The sequence below is a fragment of the Nelusetta ayraudi genome, unplaced genomic scaffold (assembly GCF_046127955.1).
Source record: "Nelusetta ayraudi isolate G7.1 ecotype Tasmania unplaced genomic scaffold, CSIRO-AGI_Nayr_v1 ptg000048l, whole genome shotgun sequence".
In the NCBI taxonomy this organism is placed as follows: Eukaryota; Metazoa; Chordata; class Actinopteri; order Tetraodontiformes; family Monacanthidae; genus Nelusetta; species Nelusetta ayraudi.
In genome coordinates, this window is record NW_027466098.1 from 5,516,564 (window position 1) to 5,535,000 (window position 18,437).

Here is an 18,437-nt window from a genome sequence, read left to right on the forward strand (position 1 = left end):
AGTAACTCAAAAAAAACTATAATTTCTTCCAAAAGGAGTGACACTAATCTTTTCTTAAAAAGTGGCCCAGCAGAACAGAAAACAGTTGTTCTGCAATAAATCACTCGGTTGAAAATAATCACCTTTAATATCCACTGGGGCATGAAGATTGCCTTTTATTAAAGGTCACTCATTGATGCCATAACAAAGCACATTAAAACACACATGGTGTCTGTGTGTCCTCCTTTTATCCAAACAGGCACAACTCTGAGGCGCCGGCTCGCTCCGCAGTTATTACAGACGATTATGACGGCAGGCCGCTCAGATTTTCGAGGGTGGGTGTCAGCAAGATGAGGAGTGACATGTTTTGGCACAGATGACGGGGCGATAAAGGAAGGAGGGTAGGGGGGCTTATGAAAATAACACGAACAAATGGAGATTACCGGGTCAAAACGATAGTGATCGATCGAGCCCGGCAGAGTCGTGTCGTGGCCCTCACCAAGAGTGTCGGAAGTCTGTCGCCGGGGCGCAAGCCAGACTGTGAGTTTGGGTTGTCTGCTCATTACACCCCAGACAGACTCCTGAAGCTTTGCATGCAATATGGTGTCTGTCAAATTCACAGCTGAACAGAAGGAACTTGAAACGCACGGTGCCAAGCATATCATGCGAGCTGTCTGACAAAAACAGTGAAGAGTGGAGTAACGTGTGTCTTAAACCCCAAATGGTGGGGGTGGGTGGGTGGATGGGGTTGGGGGGGGGGAGGCATGAGGATGTGCGCTCGCCTGGCGGGCTTAGTTCAACTCACACTGTGATCCAGATGGCCAAAAATTTTAAAGCTACGGCACAAACAAGTGCTTTAAGCTAACAGGAGAGTCAATGTGTAGTAAAATATGCATTCACAAGGTACAAGAAGAAGCCGACCATTAAAGGCCGTAAGCAGGTATGTCTTCGCTTCACAAGTTTGTCCTTGTCCAACAAAGAGGTTTTCCTTTACAACCATACGGGCAATCCTTCAATCTTTCATACGATGGGTCTCAATGAATGAGAACAAAGTCTTCAACAAGAAGCACAATTGCCCCAGTGGTTCTTACAAAGATCTTCTACGGTTTCTTTCGTAAGCTTGCATCTTTGCATACTTTTATCTGCCTATTTGTAATCAAAAAGCAGAATATCTTTCAGAGGCAGCCTTTGTTTGCGGGTCAAACGTTGTTGCCTGTCACATTTTAAGAATATGTGCTTTTTTAGTCCCTTTATTTAAAATCCCTTACATTGCTTGGTTTTATCTAAAACCTTTTGGAGAACTCAACGGCATTGTTCGGAATTTCATTTTCATTTTTCTTTAATGTGTCATATGTAGGGCACCAAAAAATATAAATAATAGAAAATGAGCAATGGAAAAGTGTTTTCATAAATCAATAATTAAATAACTTGCAGGAAATCCTCTTCACGTTTCATCTGCTCGTTTCAATTTATTCTACTTGCCGAGAAATGAATCCGCAATAATAAATCATCACACAGTTCTTGTAAAACTGTTGCATTTTGTCAGTCCAGCGACAATTATGCCCTTTATCTGCCATACAGCAGACAGTGTGACGTGATTATTAAGATCTGAAGTGCAGCAGAATTTGAAAGTTACAGTTGAATCTGAATTTACCGGTCATTCAGGGTTAATCTTTTTAATCTGACGGGTCACACCGATAATCCCACCAGTGGCGTTCAGATTCAGATTTAAAATCTGCAGGAACAAAAGGCCTTTGCGGTTATAAGGGGGTTCTCCCAGCAACTAGTAACAGCTTGGTGTATGCAGAAATAAGCGTCAAACAGTAGCGAGGAGCAACTGTACACTAACAGTAGTAGAGCGAGGAAAATCAATATTTCATTTGAAATTTGACAAAGGATTTCATCACAGGATATGAAAGACAGGAATATCTGAGCATCACTTTGCTTCAAGCATTGTTTTTGGATTAAAACGTGTTTGTTTTGTGTTTTTTTTAGACGGCTCAACTGTGAAACCAACATATGAACAATTAAGATTTTTGTTTTTCCCTTCACTAATTAAATTAGAAAAAAAAAACAAAAAAAAAAAAACAGATGAGATTACTGTGATAATAAATAATAATAATAAATTCTTTAATTACTAACTGACAATGACTACACACTATTAACACCAAGGTGCCTCCTACTGGAACTTTTTTTTTTTAGGTATTTCAATTATCAAAGAGGCTTTAAAAAAATGTCTAAGACGCTTCGCAAACATGCGAGCATGTAGCGTGCTTTGTTCTGTCCCCTCTGTAAATCAGATTACAGAGGGTGGGGGGTGAGTATTGATTGGAAAGGTTTGCGTTTACTACATGGGATACACGTTACACGTGAAGATACACGTGAGGACAACAACAAAGACAAAGATTGTGTTATTTAGACGTTGAATATTTTAAGAGACTTGAAAAATCCAAATAAAAAATGGATGAATGGACTGAATGATGATACATGTTTATATTTGATGAATATATATTTGGGTAAAATGGAATTACTTGATTAATGACTGATATAAATGTATCCATTACCAAAAAAAACAAACAAATTCAATCAGTGTTGTAATTTAATAAACTTGCTTGCAACGTCCGTCTCTGGAAATCAGCTCTGTGTGATGTCACAAGGGGCAGTGCGGCTTCAAACTAGTATTCCTTCACCACATGTGGAAAGCCCAACAGAGCAACAGTTTCAGCATGAAGTTAAACCTGATGAATGTTGTGGCAGGATGGTGTAAACAGGCTTTTCGGGGGGATAATTTATCACACAAAGCTACTTTCCCTGTCAGAGAAATAGATCAAAATGTTTGGGGATTCAATTCTCCATTAAGCCAAAACAATTTGGCTCATTTCTAAGCAATGCTGCTCATCATGTTATTAAGTTTCGCTGGAGAACATCGAGGCCAGACGACACAGCCACAACTTTTTTTCCCCCACAGGAGACTGACAGTGGATTTGAAAGAATTATACATATTTTTTAAATCGCTGAGGAAATGTAACTAGATTTGATCCTCTGAGCAGATCATTTACAAGAAGAAAAAAACAGAAAAGAACAAACACGCAGTCACGCACACGTAAGTGTGAACTGTTCCTTCCTTCTCTACTGTTCTGGTGAACACTGTTTAAAGTGTCTGCGAGTTGACTTTCAAAGTCAGTTAAAACAATCACTAACACGGCATCTCTATTTATGGCTCTGCTGTTTGGTATGCTGAGTACTCTGGGACAACTAGTCGAGGTTTTGCCGTTATATTTCATGTGAATGCATTTTGAATTTACACAATGATCACATTTTGCCGTCCCTCTACAAAGATTACCTGATCTCGAGCCACGTCCACTGGGTGGTGTATCTCTGCTGCGATCACTGCTGGGCACTGGGCGGAGCTTCGAGACAGACAACCTCCACACTGCAGAAATCTAGTGACAGAGCCCTGCTCAGGGTCCCAGATGGCATTGTATGCTGCATGAGGGAGACACATTGGGAAAGCATTGGAGGGCATTGACGTGAAACATATGCACACACACACACGCTTTTTCCACCACCATATACACTGATTAACCTACCTACATACACACACACACACACACACACATATATATACAGTATATATACATACACACACACATATATATACAGTATATATACATACACACACACATATATATATATATATATATATATACATATATATACATACACATATATATACATACACACACATATATATATATATATACATACATATATGTATATATACAGTATATATATATATACAAACACACACATATATACATACACATACATATATGTATATATACAGTATATATATATATATACAAACACACACATATATACATACACATACAAATATATATATATATATATATATATATACACATATACATATATATACATGCATGTATGCATGCATGCATCAGTGTATATGGTGGAAATGTACTGTATTGTGCTAAGAATCAGTTGAAAGTACCAAGTGTGTAGTTGTAGTATGTAGAGTGTATGTGTAGTTTATTTTAGTACAGTCACCAACATTGGCCCCACATGCTGCACGTGCACTGTTCCATCAAGCTCAGAACTGCACATCCCTTGCAAGACATCCAGAGTACAAAAACTACAAGAACTTTGTTTCCTTATGTTGTCTTATTAACAGCAAACAACAATATCTACCTAAAACTCAAAAATCAAGCAAACTGTTGTGGTTTCCCCCACTAAATCCCAGTGAGACCTTCCAGGAAATCTACAAGTCTCTTCGATGAATGATAATTAATATACGTAGCTTTAGGTAAAATGCAAAGCAGTGTCTCTTATTATGACTTCTCTGACAGCGCGCCAGCCCACCTGTTAAACTGCTGTCACAGTACGGCTGCAGAGCAGCCCTGAGAGCCTTCAGCGATGCGAGGCCTTGGACGAGCAGCAGTGAGGAGCCTGAGGAGACGGAGCGAGATGGCCGACACGGTCCACACCCACAGCGAGACGACGCCGTTGTCGGATCACATCCACGTCTTCTTAAAATGGCTAAGTGATCACACACACCAGCAGCGTATTGCAATATTCCTAGAAAGAACGAGAGAAAAAAAAAGGATGCAATCGCTAAACTGAGAACAGAAATGAAACCGCATTTACTCTGAGTTACGGTTTGGTTTGTGCCATTTCCCAGAAATTACCACTTGCCACAGGAAGGAGTTTCTTTTCACACGCAGAGCAACTGACTCCCAGGCTGCATGGCTCTTGGACTTTCTGTAACAGAATGATTTTTTTTTTTTTTTTAGGACTTTTTCTTGAAAACCTCATTAACATCTTAAATCTGCACACATTCATGGATATCTTGCTTTAATATAGTCATTTTGATCACAAAATCGTGTACAGGATGTGGTTGTATGATTTTGTTATCGACTGCTTTTATTATATTTATATTATATTTATATTATATTCACCTCTCTCACCGTTTTCTTGTTGATTCTCATTTGTCTCTGCTTGTAAGATCTCTGCACTTTAACTCCTTCATCAAAAATGGAATTATAGTGAAACAACGGAATATTCTTTTTTTTTTTTTTAAGAAAAAGAGAGAGAGAAATCATTGAGCAATGATCCGAAAAAGCTTAACAACATAACAACAGAAAGAGATAACTGATCACTTGAGACACTGTCTTCCATTTAGCATGTATTGTTGCAGAGTGCACTTCCCGAGGCATGTGGACTTATGGTACATAAACCAAGTTATCTGTTCCTGTAAGCACCAGAAAACACACAAATTTTGACGCTCAGCTCATCTTTTAGCCAAATGGCTAAAATTAAAAAATGTGCAGTCAGCGACCACTTCACAAGCTACACCTTGCTAGTGCCAGGTTGGAGGCCTTTAGAACCACATTATTCCTATTTTTCTCTAGAGGTAACAATAAAAGTGTAAATATTGTCTATATGTCGTCATTCATGGAACAGTACTTACAATATACCATACCTTTATCGCTGCTATGTGGAGCTCCTGGGCCATTACCTGAAGGTCTGGGAGATTTCCTTGCGGAACCTCGAAAGCCTCGTCTCGAAGGAGTCACGACAGGAGTTGCAGGCACTTTCTTTGGAATCCGACGTCCCCTCACGGCCAGAGATTTCTCACATTCAGTCACTGAGTCCTGACTGGGGTTCTGAACCTCAGGCAACACTCGCTCCTCTCGGACTCTGTCTTTCTTTGAGACAGGCGGCGCTCTGACAAGTCTGGCCCTTGACAGTTGGCTCTTCGAATCTGAGGTCATTGGCCTTGACTGAGAACGTGCTCTGGTCTTGTATGTCCTCCTCTGGCTGCTCCTGGTCTCAATCTGCTCATCACTCACTGTCCCTACTTCCTTGGCTTCATAGCAGCTACCTGTCACATTGTTAGAAAGCAGGCAGGCGTAAGTGATAAATCTAAATCAAGCCCCCCCCAAAAAAAGGAACGTTCAAAGTAGAAATCTACATTCTGTATGTTTGATTTTTTTTTGGGGGGCTTTGCCGTTGTTTGTTCCTGGCAAACAACACGGACTTGTTACATTTTAACAACAAGATTTTGAGCAAACGTCTACTTCAGCTTTTCAATGAAAATGCCGGACGAGCGTAGATTTAATGATATGTTGTTGCTGAATTCGCCTAATGGGTGAAAACACAGTCATTCACTGCCATTACCGAGTCCGGCAGTAATGTGGCTTCCCGATTAAGTGCTTTTAACACACACTGGTCGGCCACTTCGCGCTGTGTTTTGATGACGTTAACGAGTGGTCATGCACGATTTCATATACAAGGGTCTCGGGGAGGCAGCTGATGAGCAAGGAAAGGCTTTAATGGAACACTTGTCTGCTCTACTTATGTGCACAAATCACACATTGGGGAAGTTTGGGGCTGTAATGAGACAAACCACATCAGCTAAATCATGTTTAATCTGATTTTTGTTTTTCTGTCTCCTTTATCCTGTTTGATGGTCGTTTATTCAGCATCGCCTTGATTAAATGACCTCAGTTCGTGACACAATCAAATGTGGATTTTAAAAGACTGATTATTACCAGACTACGCTACGCATGGGTCACAAACAATCTCTTGTCCTGCACAAGAGTTTGTTTTTTTTTTTTTTTTTTTAACATATGTTTTAACCGTGATAAATCAATGATCATTTAGCTCTGACTGTCTTAAATAATAAAAAAAATATATATATTCATTTATAGCAGGATTATTGATGTGGATTGTTCTTACAAGATGTGCTATAAATCAAGGCTGGATTACAAGTCTTATAATGACATTGTTACAAATGTGTTTTATTACAGTAATGTTGTATTTTTTAATACAAATACAAAAATTAAATCGGGTCTGTTTGAGATTAGAAACATTGAGCTGTAAATAAACTGAATTTGGCTACGTTAAGAATTCTACAGAAAAAAACAACAACACTGTTGACATTAAATATATTTTACAAATATTTTTAAATTGCCCTCTCCCTGATCTTTAAGTCATTTTTGGTGTAAAACCCTAAATTAAGAAGCAATCCATAGGTATGAGTGTGTGGGGTTTATGAGTTTCAACACATTGGTAGAATATTGTCATATTTCACGCGTTGAAAAAAAACCAAACATTTAAATGATGTAAGAAAAATCAGCAAGAAAAGAAAAGAATTAGGAAATACAATTATTTAATAAATCCAAATCATGAAGGAATATGCATGGGTGTTTGTGGTGAATAAACTTACACTTAGACATGTAACAATAAAGTTTACCTTTCATAATTACGGAAATGAAACGTACAGAATGAAGAAGGCTGTGAAAAAGGCCCCTTGCGGATGTAATCATGCGTGCTTGAAGCATCCTCGCAACCCAAACCACATTCTACAGACATATCATTAAAAAAAGAGAGACTGAATGATTAACCCCCTTTTACATGAAAATGAGGGACCGTGTTGTTTTAGCGTTTTAATGATTTGTGAAAGGAGACATCCAATCAGTGATGCCGTTTTAAATGTGATTAGTCCCGTGCCTTTTAACTGAGAGAGCAGCCCTGGCTGACCTTAATAAGACGCGCTGTCACACGATATAAGAGGCCGATCTCAGACGGCCGAACCCTCCCCTTCGCACGCTTCGTCGTTGTTAATGCGGCTAATGAGAGCGAGTCGTCTGAGGCGGCGGCCGCGAACGCAAGTGCTCTCCAGTTAAAGCCAATTCTTAACCGTTGACTGAAAGAGATGCAACATAAAATGCAGCACTGGTATAAACTCAACTCGTGGTAAAACGCCACACTACCTTAGGCTGCCGGTGATTGTGGGAACTCTTGCCGCGACCGTGTCGGCGCTGAATGAGTGAACTTTATTTTGGTGCGAACAAGTCGGCTTCTGTTCTCAGGCTGTCAGTTACCTGCTGGAGGGGAAGAGGAGGAGGCTGTCTGCCTCGACCTGGAGAGCCTGCGGAACCAAGAGTGCGGCTGACTCTTCTGGCCTTCCTTGCCCTCCTCCTCCTCCGTTTGCTTCTCTAGCTGCCTCTCTCTCTGTTCCCGTGACTGCTCTGCACTCTCCTCCCCGACCGAGACGCCCGTCTGTCCGTCTGAGGCGGGCACTGGGCCCGGCACTTGCAGAGCTTCCTCCGACTGTGGCGCGGCGCCCTCCGCTCGGAGGGGCGACTCTGGTCCCTGCTCGCTGTCGTCTTCGAACAGCTCCGGTGTGAAGAAGACAGTCAAGTCCTCGTCTTCTTCTTCTTCTTCTACCTCTTCATCTTCTCCTCCTCTGTCCGAACGGTCCGCTGACGGTGCTTCAGGTTCGCAGCCCATCGAGGCTGAGGCTGCTTCCTCTTTGATTTCACCGGCCCTACCGGGAGTCTCTTGTTGAGGGCAGGAGGCCTCAGTCACTTCCTGCTGAGGGGAGCTCTGCCAATTGTGTCTGCTGCTCTCACAATGATCTGACGCTTCCGCAGACTGATCAGAGCTACTTGGTGTCATTGTTTTAAAGATTGGCTTCCTGAGGGGGTCACTGGCACCGCTCCAGGTGAAATTGCGGTCAAGGGGCTGTGCTGCTCTTTTTATTTGCTGCAGAGAATCTCCTGCGGCAACATGGCCCGTCTTGGAAAACTCTGGGTCAAAAAAAAGAGCAAAGAACGTCGGGTCAAATTTACATTTACACACACATTTGAACTCGGATATCAAGACAAGCTTTTAAATTTGAGCGTGTGAGAGTGCTGAACATGGTCACACTGACTACCAGGGGTTGCTGCATAAAATAAAATTCTAACACACATGTAAGTAAACACGAGCTTACGCTTAATATAACCCAAACAAAGGTTAAGGGGATTTAATTAAAAGCAACAGTCCAACATCTGCTCATCAGCTCGCTCCATCGCCACTCAGGCACGCACAAGACCTTACAGTAATGAGGCAAGCCACTCAACAGATCCCTGCCACCCCACCCCCCCACCTAAATACGCAGGGGATGAGGTGGGGGGGGGGGGGAGCAACTGCGTGTGCGTGTGTCCCACCGCTTCACTAAAAACCCCCCTTTCCACCAAATTGGACGGGGCTAACAGCTCAACCTTGTCATGAACCCCCGAGACAATGGGCGCTCGCCAAGGCAATGTGCAAACACGTCACCTCAAAATATTTCCTCCCGGTGATGTCATGCTCATGCATCTCGGCGACACCCACCTTTTGCCTTTTAAGAAAAAAATAAAAAAAGAAGAAAAAAAAGCCGCTGCAGTGAAGGACTTGAGTTATGGGCTGGTGGGTGGTTGGGGGGCGGGGGGTCGCAGACAGTGGAAACAATAGTTGAAGGTGCTTACGAGGAAAAGCTGGAGTCACATCACGAGAGCGTGGTTTGAATCTTTGAATTTGTGAAAGTGGATGCGGGAAGTGAGGAGTGTTTTAAGTTAAAAAGAAAAAAGTCCAGGCAAAGTCCAATGAGGTTTTGTATTGTGTGTCACGACTCGTTTCTCAAGAAAGGAAAAAGGAAAAAAAAAAATGCTGTTCTGAAAGGGTTCCATATAATATCTTCAGTATATATCAGTAATGTATATCAGTATATTTATTTCTTTATCTAAATAATATATATTTATTATTAAGATTGCTATCATTGATGGCCTTAGGACTGTAATTGAAATGACTGATACGCAGGTACAGCACATTTCAGTTTGATGGAACAAACACCTTATGTGACTGTGTGGAAATGACTTGAATGAATACTGTCCAAAATACTTCTTTTTTTTTCATAACTTATGTTCATCTTCTTATTTCATATTTATGAAACACACTTGAGACAGACATGGCAGAACAATGAACAGATATGGATAAATAACCTGATTAAAACAATGACTTTATACATATTGCATAGGTTTAGTGTCCTGGCTGGGAATAAACTAAGAGCTCACTTCAACCCTGAAATATCAAAAGCTGGATGCTGATTTGATCTTTAATGGGAATTATTTTTATCTTGGTAAAGTCCTTGTTCCATATTGTTATAAATTTGAAGCAAAAAAAGTGCATATTCATCACACACACCAATATTTCTTTAACAACACAACACCTCTTTCCTCACCTTCCTTTTCATCCTCTTCGGTTTTTAACTTCACGCTAGCAAAGCTGTGAAAGGTGGTGAGGCTTCCGTTCCTTTCAGGACTTTTGATACTCGCGCTGGGCGAGATGATATCGGAGGACTTTGGCGGCTCCTGTTCCTCCATGAGCGCTGATGTGCTACTGTTTGGTGAGGACACAGTGAAGGTGGAGGTCTGGGTGTCCTCCACCTTCTGCTGTTCCTGAGAGAAGAGCGCCAGGGCCTGCATGGCACTGTTGAAGGTGTCGTGATGGTAGACAAGCTGGCGCACCCATTTGGACAGGCCTGAGATTGAAAACACACACACACACACACACACACACACACACACACACACACACACACACACACACACACACACACACACACACACACACAGGATTATCAAATTGAAACGTTGCCAGGGAACCTTACAGTGGACAGCTATTGCCATCTAGTGTTCAGGGTGAGAGCCTGTGCAGTCTGTAGACTCTGTGGTACCTGTGATGTACTTGTTGGGATTGCTCCTGTAGCGGTCATCTACCAAAATTAAGGCACCCCAGTCGTTCTTGTGTCTAATGCACCTGAAGTGTGACAAGGAAAGTTTAAAAAGCGAACGAGGGATGGACTCTCACAAAAACAACAACTCCAGAGGAAACGTTTACCTTCCGAGGGCCTGATTTAGAGCTCTGTAGGCCTGAATCTCATACCAGCGATTGCCTGGAAGAAGACCTCTGGACTTGGTGTGCTGGTCATTGTACTTCATCTTCAGCTCCACCTGAAATCAGAGGCAAATGTGTTAAAAGAACAAAAGAACGATCCAATGAGGCGCTAGCAGGGTTTTGTCTGAAGCATGCATACATACACATACTTATATATACTATGTACATATATATATACATATATATATATACATATATATATATATATATACATATATACGTATATATGTATATATATATATATACATATATATATGTACACATACATATATACATACATATACACACACACACACACACACACACACACACACACACACACACACACACACACACACACACACACTAAGATAAATAAAAAATATGTGTGTGCGTGTGTGTGTATGTGAGTGTTTTATCTCATCATACTTAGTTTACATTAACTACTAAACCAAAGACGTGCAACAGAAATTTGTATGGAAAAGACAACAAAAACTGGTTTGGGGCATTTCTGGTCACCACAAGGTTCAAACAATGTGGAAGAGACTAAATTCTGTGTTATTAAACTAATCTGATCGGTTAGCAATAACACTAATACACGGCATAATATAAATTAACTTTAGATATTAAAGGAGAGAATTGCATGGGCAAGGAAATGAAAATCTTGCACGGGACCTGAAGGCTGGTTATGGCTGCCACTGCAGACAGATGCGCTCTGAAAGGAGGAAGGGGGCGGGGTGAGGGGGTCTTAACAGGGGCGGCGACAGAGGCTGGAGGGGTGAGCAGACAAGGTGGTCTAGGTGACATGAGCCATCCCGCGCAAAAAAACGCAAGGAAAGCACCCATCCATTTGCATCTGTCGCCGGCGATCTCGGCGCTAACCTTTTCAGAATTGACAAGTGAAAAGTTCAGTTGGCGTCTGACGGGATGCCAGGCGGGGCGGGCAGCGGAGCCGAGGCTTTAACTGCTTTTGACAGGTACCATGTGCTCGCCCTGAGCGCAGCGAACGCCAGGCCGCGGCAGGTACAGCCTGCTCCCTCATGCGTGTCACGCGATGCCACTGTGGCCTGGCTGCGCCCGTGTAAATAAACAAACAAGCGGGAGTCACGGCGGGAAAAAAACCCTAAATGTCGCCCTCCCCCGGAGTCGGGCCAGGCCGAGCGACACCTCTTCCTTTGGAAGGACATAGGAGCGCGCCTGCTGCCGCGGACAACTTCGGCTACAGGGACTGAAGGAATTTGGTGCGACGTAGCAGCAGGTGCCAGGCTCGCAGCCAAGTTCCAAATCACTGGTTTCCTTAGGGAAATGCAAGAAAACCTGTGAGCCACTGACGTGTCAGCGGAGATCTAAGTTAACGCTGCCGGGCTCCGCAGTGAGATATCTGCCAATGCATGAGACACCAGAGCAGTTAAACAATCCACTTGGGGAGCCACGGCCCGGGCGGAAAGGCCACTAGCCTCCAGACGACTGTGTCATCTAAATATACTCGCAGTCCGTTTCAGCGTCGGAGCCATCGCGCACCCCGCGACGCGACTTGACAGCTTGCATATGTGAAAAAGCCAATTCTGGCTGCTAGCAAGTCTCGCAAGTGTGCAAGAGAAAAAAAAACAAAAAAAAAAAAAACAAGCTAGAAGGGATTCGTTAAAATGTCAAGAGATCACTCGCTTGTTTGGCTTGGCCTCCACGGCTACCTGTTCATCCCTGAAAACATATATTTGAAATCTAGGAATGATTCGCAGCTGAGCGCATCTGTTTGAGCTACATTTTACACTAGGGTGTGTGTGTGTGAGTGTGTGTGTGTGTGTGTGTGTGTGAGCGCATCACCGTGCGCCCCCCTGGCAGTCTGGGACATCTTGTGCCTGTCACTGAGATTGTTAAGCGCCCCGTCTGCCACATAAGGCTGAGCTGACAGTCGAGCAGCACGACAGAAGTGACAGTGACAGTGCGTACGTATCGTCTTAATTGTCAGATTCAGCAAGAGCTTTGTTCTCGCACCCATCTGGACCAAGTTCTTTGGACTTGGTACCTGCAGATCACCTCAGTGGGTACACCTGTTGAGCTGTTAACGCTAACATCCCGTCAGCGTGGCCGCAGCAAAACCGATTTCGACACAAGGGCATGTTGACGGCGGCCTGTTGAGGGTAAGAAATGGTTGGGGACCGAAGTGACTTTGGACGTAGCGCGGTTGTTGGTGTAGGACGAGCTGGTCTGGGTGATACCCAAACCGCTGATGGACTGGGATTTTCACACTCAACCATCTCCTGGGTTTACAGAGAATGGTCGAGAAAGAAAAGAATGTCCAGTGAGCGGTGGTTCTCAGGGCCAAAATTCCTTGCTGGTGCCAGAGACCAAGTGGAATGGGCCAGACTGGCTACAGAAGACAGAAAGACAAGAGGAACTCCTATAACCACCCGTTACGACCTCTTGATTGCTGGGTGTCTAAAAAAAATATAAGGCCGCGTATTTTATACAAAACAAGCCTTGCGTGCTGGCGAGAAGATTTGCAAAAAAACGTTGCCTGGTCTGACGAGTCTGGATTTCAGCTGCGACATTCAGATGGCAGGGTCAGAATGGTGACCCCCATGGTGTGGGGGATTTTTCTTGGCACATTTTGGGCCCATTAGTACAAATTGAGCATCGTTTCAATGTCACAGCCAAACTGAGTGTTGTTGTTGACCGTGTCCATCCCTTTATGACCACAGTGCCCCCATCTTCTGATGGCTACTTGCAAAAGCATGACACGCCACGCCACAAAGCCCACATCATCTGAAACTGGTTTTCGAGAACATGACAATGAGTTCACCGGACCCCAACGGCCTCCACAGTCACCAAATCCAATAGGGCACCTTTGCTATGTGGTGGAAAGGGAGCTTTGCATCACAGATGTGCAGCTAACAAAACTGCACAATCTCTTGAGAAATGTTTCCAACACCTTGTTGCATGTTAAGCCACAAATAATTAAAGCAGCTCTGATGGCAAAAGGGGTTCCAACCTTTTAATAGTGAGGCGTGCCTAATAAAGTGGCCAGTGAGCGTACATCTCTGCAGATTGCAAGGCCTTCACATGGAAGAAATTGCTTTGAGTGGCACAAAATATAACCCATCAAGGCACAACACAATACAACAAGTCTTCTCATGATAACGAACTGTTCTACAAAATTAAGGGGTAAAAATGCTTACGTAGAAGACTTTACAACTCAGGGATGACGGCCACTGTGACTAACTATCCTCTATAATACAGATTTTACTTGCTGACAGATGTTAAGCCACAAGTGCATAGCCTAAGGTTTAACTGGAACATCTTTCGCCCTATGTTCCCAACAATTTCTATGAAGTATACGACATTAAAGCAGAATGCCCTTTATCCATGCGTTTTACGTGTTTACAAGGCTTAGTGTTAAAATACCGTACGGTCGCCTTAAATGAAAGAGCCAGAAAAAGAGACATGCTAAGCCCTTCATTAAACCAAAAGAGATGCCTTATCAGTTGTAAGTAACTTTTTATTGCTTGTTAAAACCGCTGATTTGTTTGACTGGCTCACGCAGGACATGGCTGTTGTCTGTAAAAACGTGCCACTGGGAAGAGAAAAAAAAAAAAACGCGCCGCGAACACAACGCCACGTCTGACAGAGCTTTCGTTGCGAGTTGAACCTTTTGATCTTTGGCACAATAACACTGCGGGCCAGTAAAATGCCATGCTATGTGCTTAGGCTGCGCTGCCTGAGAGTTATGCTCGTCTGGGAATGCAGGCATCCGACGTGCCACGGTAGTTTAAACAGAGAGGAGCTGGCCTTGCCCCTCTTATCCTCGCAATGGGGTGCCAAGTGTGCCATAGGATGAATTAATTTGTCTGGGTCCGTGTGTGCTCTTCAGAGAATGTGCACATGTTAGCACTAGAGTAAGTGAAGTGACAGTGAAAGAAGAAAAGGAGAAGCAGCTTTATGTGCACTATGTGTTTATGGTGAGATGTGATAGAATTTTAGTGAACTCTCGGAATTGTCCAGTGAGCAACAATTGCTCATTTTAGTAGGTTATCACCGTCCCTTTTCATGCCGAAACAGATTTTGGGAATTTTTTTCTATTTTTTTTTTGTAAAGCCTATCGTCTCAGATACATCGACGAGGCAGTTAAAGCCATTGTTGGAAAAGTTGCATTGCAAAGACTGGCCATATGGCTTTGACAGTCAATAAGTGTCACTATCTCAATCCTCTCAACAGTGTAATGGGGTTAGCTCAAAGACCTTTAGAGCCCCTCGAGGGTTCTCTGGGGGCCACACTGCCTCTGCCACTGAAAGTAAAGATATGAGGATGACCAAGAGAGGAGAGGAAGGAATGTGCGAGGCTACCAAGGGTTAACAATTACACTTGTCGGAAAGAAAAATGCCAATCAGGCAGTGGGTGCTGCCTCTTGACAGAGGTATTGAGGAAAAACAAATTAAAAATACTAAATTCTTCAATCGCAGAAAGAAAATTCACGGCTGAGGGTCAGCTGTGATAGGCTCCAGGTGACCCCTGAGTTGGTGACCCTGCGGGTACAGAAGATGGATGAATGGATGCTGAGGGTTGGTGGTGCCAGTCACAGTTACTGTCCACTTGTTCCTGAGACTCAGACGTGGACAACAAAGACAAACACGTGTTGCGTGTTGTTATTGCTAGAAGATTTACAAGCAGTAACAGCACATAATGATTTGCTGCTTAGGTTATTTTGTTATTTCTTAATTACCACTAGAAACAAGCAATAAATGTATGTAATGAAATACATATTCTCAAATTTGGGCCAGAGTTTCAAATCAAAGGGAGGATTATATACCTATCCAGACAGTTTACAAACATTTACCTGCTTTACTCATATGGTTGACGTTCCAAGTCCCACTGATTCTTACATCCAAAAGGATGTGAAATTTCACTTGTGTATTGTGAATTTCATTTTAGGCAAAACCAAAAGGCATGTTGCTTTTCAACAACATGGTAAGGTTAGTGAGAGGAAGGTTGGCCAATTAAACAGTTGCCAGATGATGGGAACAATTTGGCACCTTGCTATGATCAGAGAAACATTCTTTATATTGCATTCCTTATATTGAAAAATACAGGCATTATTATCATGGTGTGATGTCACTTTTGCCGTCCCATCCATAAACTTGCCACACATAAAATACCATGTGGCAAGGAGGAGCCGGCTCCCCGAGGAGCTCAGCACATGTACGAAATAAACAAAAGGCCGTTGAAGTGAAGCACAAAATCAGTCATTAGAAATGCACGGTCTCTTCACGCTCGGCCGGCTCCAGCTTGGCCCCCAACTTGCTTTGCCTTCCTCAGTTCTCCCGTTGGATTTGCTAAAAATATTGCGGTACGCTTGACACGTTTTTTGGGTTTGACAAACATTGGGAAATTTGTTTTTTATTTATAATAGATGGCAAGAATGTGATTTCACAAGTTAAATTGTAAGTTGACAAACTAGAGAATGTTTTGTGTCTATATATAATAATATTATATATATATATGTGTATATATATATATATACATATATATATAATACACAAAATGTTTTAAACTAGAACAGAACAGAAGTTTGGCTGCCCTGTGGATCTTTTAGTTGAAAGTGAAAGCTTTAAGGATCATGGAAACTTCAATCAACCAAACATCGTGCCACACTGACAGAACAGGTTAGCGACAGCCTTGTCGTGCTCTGACAGGAGGATGACGAGGAGTAAAACGGGGGGAAGAGGGTTTAAGGCGGAGGAGAGTCAAACTTAAAGGTCAACTTTCTCTAAGGACGGGGCAGACGCAGCAACATCGCTTTGGGATTTTTTTTTACGGATCACCAAAAAGAGGCGCACTGATTTGGTGTGGACTCGCGTGCGTGTGTGTGTGTGGGTGTATGTGTGTGTGTGTGTCTGTGCGTGTGTGTGTGTGTCTGTGTGTGTCTGTGCGTGTGTAAGTCTGAGAGACATTCTATTGTGTTCATGGCCTCCAAAGCATTTGATCCTGGGGAAAAACATGGACTGGGGAAAACAGGTTAAAATATAGCTAGAGGAAACAAACAAACAAAATAATTTTGAAAACACTATCTATTGCAGCCTTTTGCTCTGAAATTGGTTATTCCATTGGCAAAATGGGCTACTTGCTTACAATGAGTAAGTAAAAATGGATCGGAATTAGGTCCTCAACGATTAGTCGACATAATCGATTCCGTCAATCCAAGCGTCGTGTTATTGGTTTTGTAAGATGCTGAATGATAAAATCGCACTTCAGCCGCTACGTGCTCATTTGTACCTGCAGTGCAGCACTGAGCACTGAGCGTGGCAGTGTGGCTCGTTGTTTACATCCTGCAAAAAACAGAGAAGAAGAACGGCTTCTTCTCTGAAAACGCTTAAGCGGGACCTTTTTAATTATTGTCCAAAATAACTGACACATGATGAGTTACCTGAAGGTCTTTGATGTTTGGAAATGGAATCCCAATGGTGACCACTGCCCTGGCATTATCGTCTGTGAAATCAAGACCTTCGCTCACTTTGCCTCTGCAGACAGCAATGAGCAGTGCCCCATCTACATTGGGAAAAAAAAAACAAGACATTTGATAAGAAAACAGGAAGTGGCACGCAATATACTAGAGAATGGCGCATGACTTGTCGAATGAATTATTACGATGACGGCATTGGTTTTGACGTTCATATGCGTTTGTATGTAAAGCCATTAGTAGCAATGTTGACGCAATTTCATTTGAAGCAAACATTGTGTGATCAGTGGAAAAAGTGAAGAGGTTTTTGACGGGGGCCAGAAAACGGAGCACCACAAGCTTCACTCGGAGATTCATGCTAAATTAAATGATGTTCATTTCAGAGTTTATACAAAAACATCCCAACAACGCACACAGATTAAATCTCTTTTCTTTATTGACTCATTTGACAAGGAATATGTTATTATGAGTTGTACAAGAGATTAGCAATGAATATTAATGTAACAAATCCAATCAACCACTAGCTTTCCCTTCAATAATCCTTCAGCCTGGACGTAATGGTCTTTCGCGGATATGTCATTAAAAAGAATCCAACAGACACGTAGGACAGATGCAACAGACTAACACAAGTTAGGCCGAGAGTCACGGTGCCAGTGAACCTCACCTCTTTCCCCGCAGTATTTGATGGCATCATAGTACGTCTGGAGCAGTTCGTCAAAATCCCCCTTTCCACCGCCGCGGGGCTCTGTGATGACAGTCTTTCGCTGCTCCAGTTTGTCCCAAAGACCAGTGTTGGTCCATCGGTCTCGCAGCTTGTCCAGCGTCTAAACAAATCGCAACATACATGTAGTAGAAAAACATAACAATGAAAATATAGCAATAAATTAATTTGGGTTTAAGCTGTGTGTTTTTAAGGTAAACACACTGCGTCCTTAGATGACATGACGGTTTATGATGAGTAACTGTGGTAACTATCTGGAGGAGAGTGGGAAATACTCTCATATAAAACTCAAATATGATCAAGTTGACCTGTATTCGTATTACTGCATCTCCCAAATGCATTAAGATGCCTCCATTTGAATTTTTTCTAAACCTTTTCTGATTTTTGACATATGTACAATTTCAAAATGAGACGCACCAACATGCGACATTTAGAAGCTGCCGACAGGCTCAATGCTAAGATGTAGGGTGTGTGACTGGCCCTCAAATAAAAGCTCCAAAGTAAGGGTCAGGAAAA

At 42.6% G+C, this 18,437-nt stretch overlaps 1 protein-coding gene across 1 annotated transcript in view; it reads right to left on the reverse strand.

Moving 5' to 3' along the window:
• brip1 (BRCA1 interacting helicase 1) overlaps positions 1–18,437 on the reverse strand; it is a 65,576-nt gene that overhangs the window by 24,398 nt on the left and 22,741 nt on the right. The window contains exons 14-24 of the mRNA XM_076035864.1: positions 17,865–18,024; positions 17,168–17,289; positions 10,711–10,823; positions 10,547–10,629; positions 10,052–10,351; positions 7,890–8,597; positions 5,483–5,884; positions 4,959–5,023; positions 4,689–4,761; positions 4,363–4,578; positions 3,323–3,465 (exon numbers count right to left, since the gene is read on the reverse strand). Coding sequence (XP_075891979.1) covers positions 3,323–3,465; positions 4,363–4,578; positions 4,689–4,761; positions 4,959–5,023; positions 5,483–5,884; positions 7,890–8,597; positions 10,052–10,351; positions 10,547–10,629; positions 10,711–10,823; positions 17,168–17,289; positions 17,865–18,024 — 2,385 coding nt within the window. The remainder of the gene's footprint in view (positions 1–3,322; positions 3,466–4,362; positions 4,579–4,688; positions 4,762–4,958; positions 5,024–5,482; positions 5,885–7,889; positions 8,598–10,051; positions 10,352–10,546; positions 10,630–10,710; positions 10,824–17,167; positions 17,290–17,864; positions 18,025–18,437) is intronic.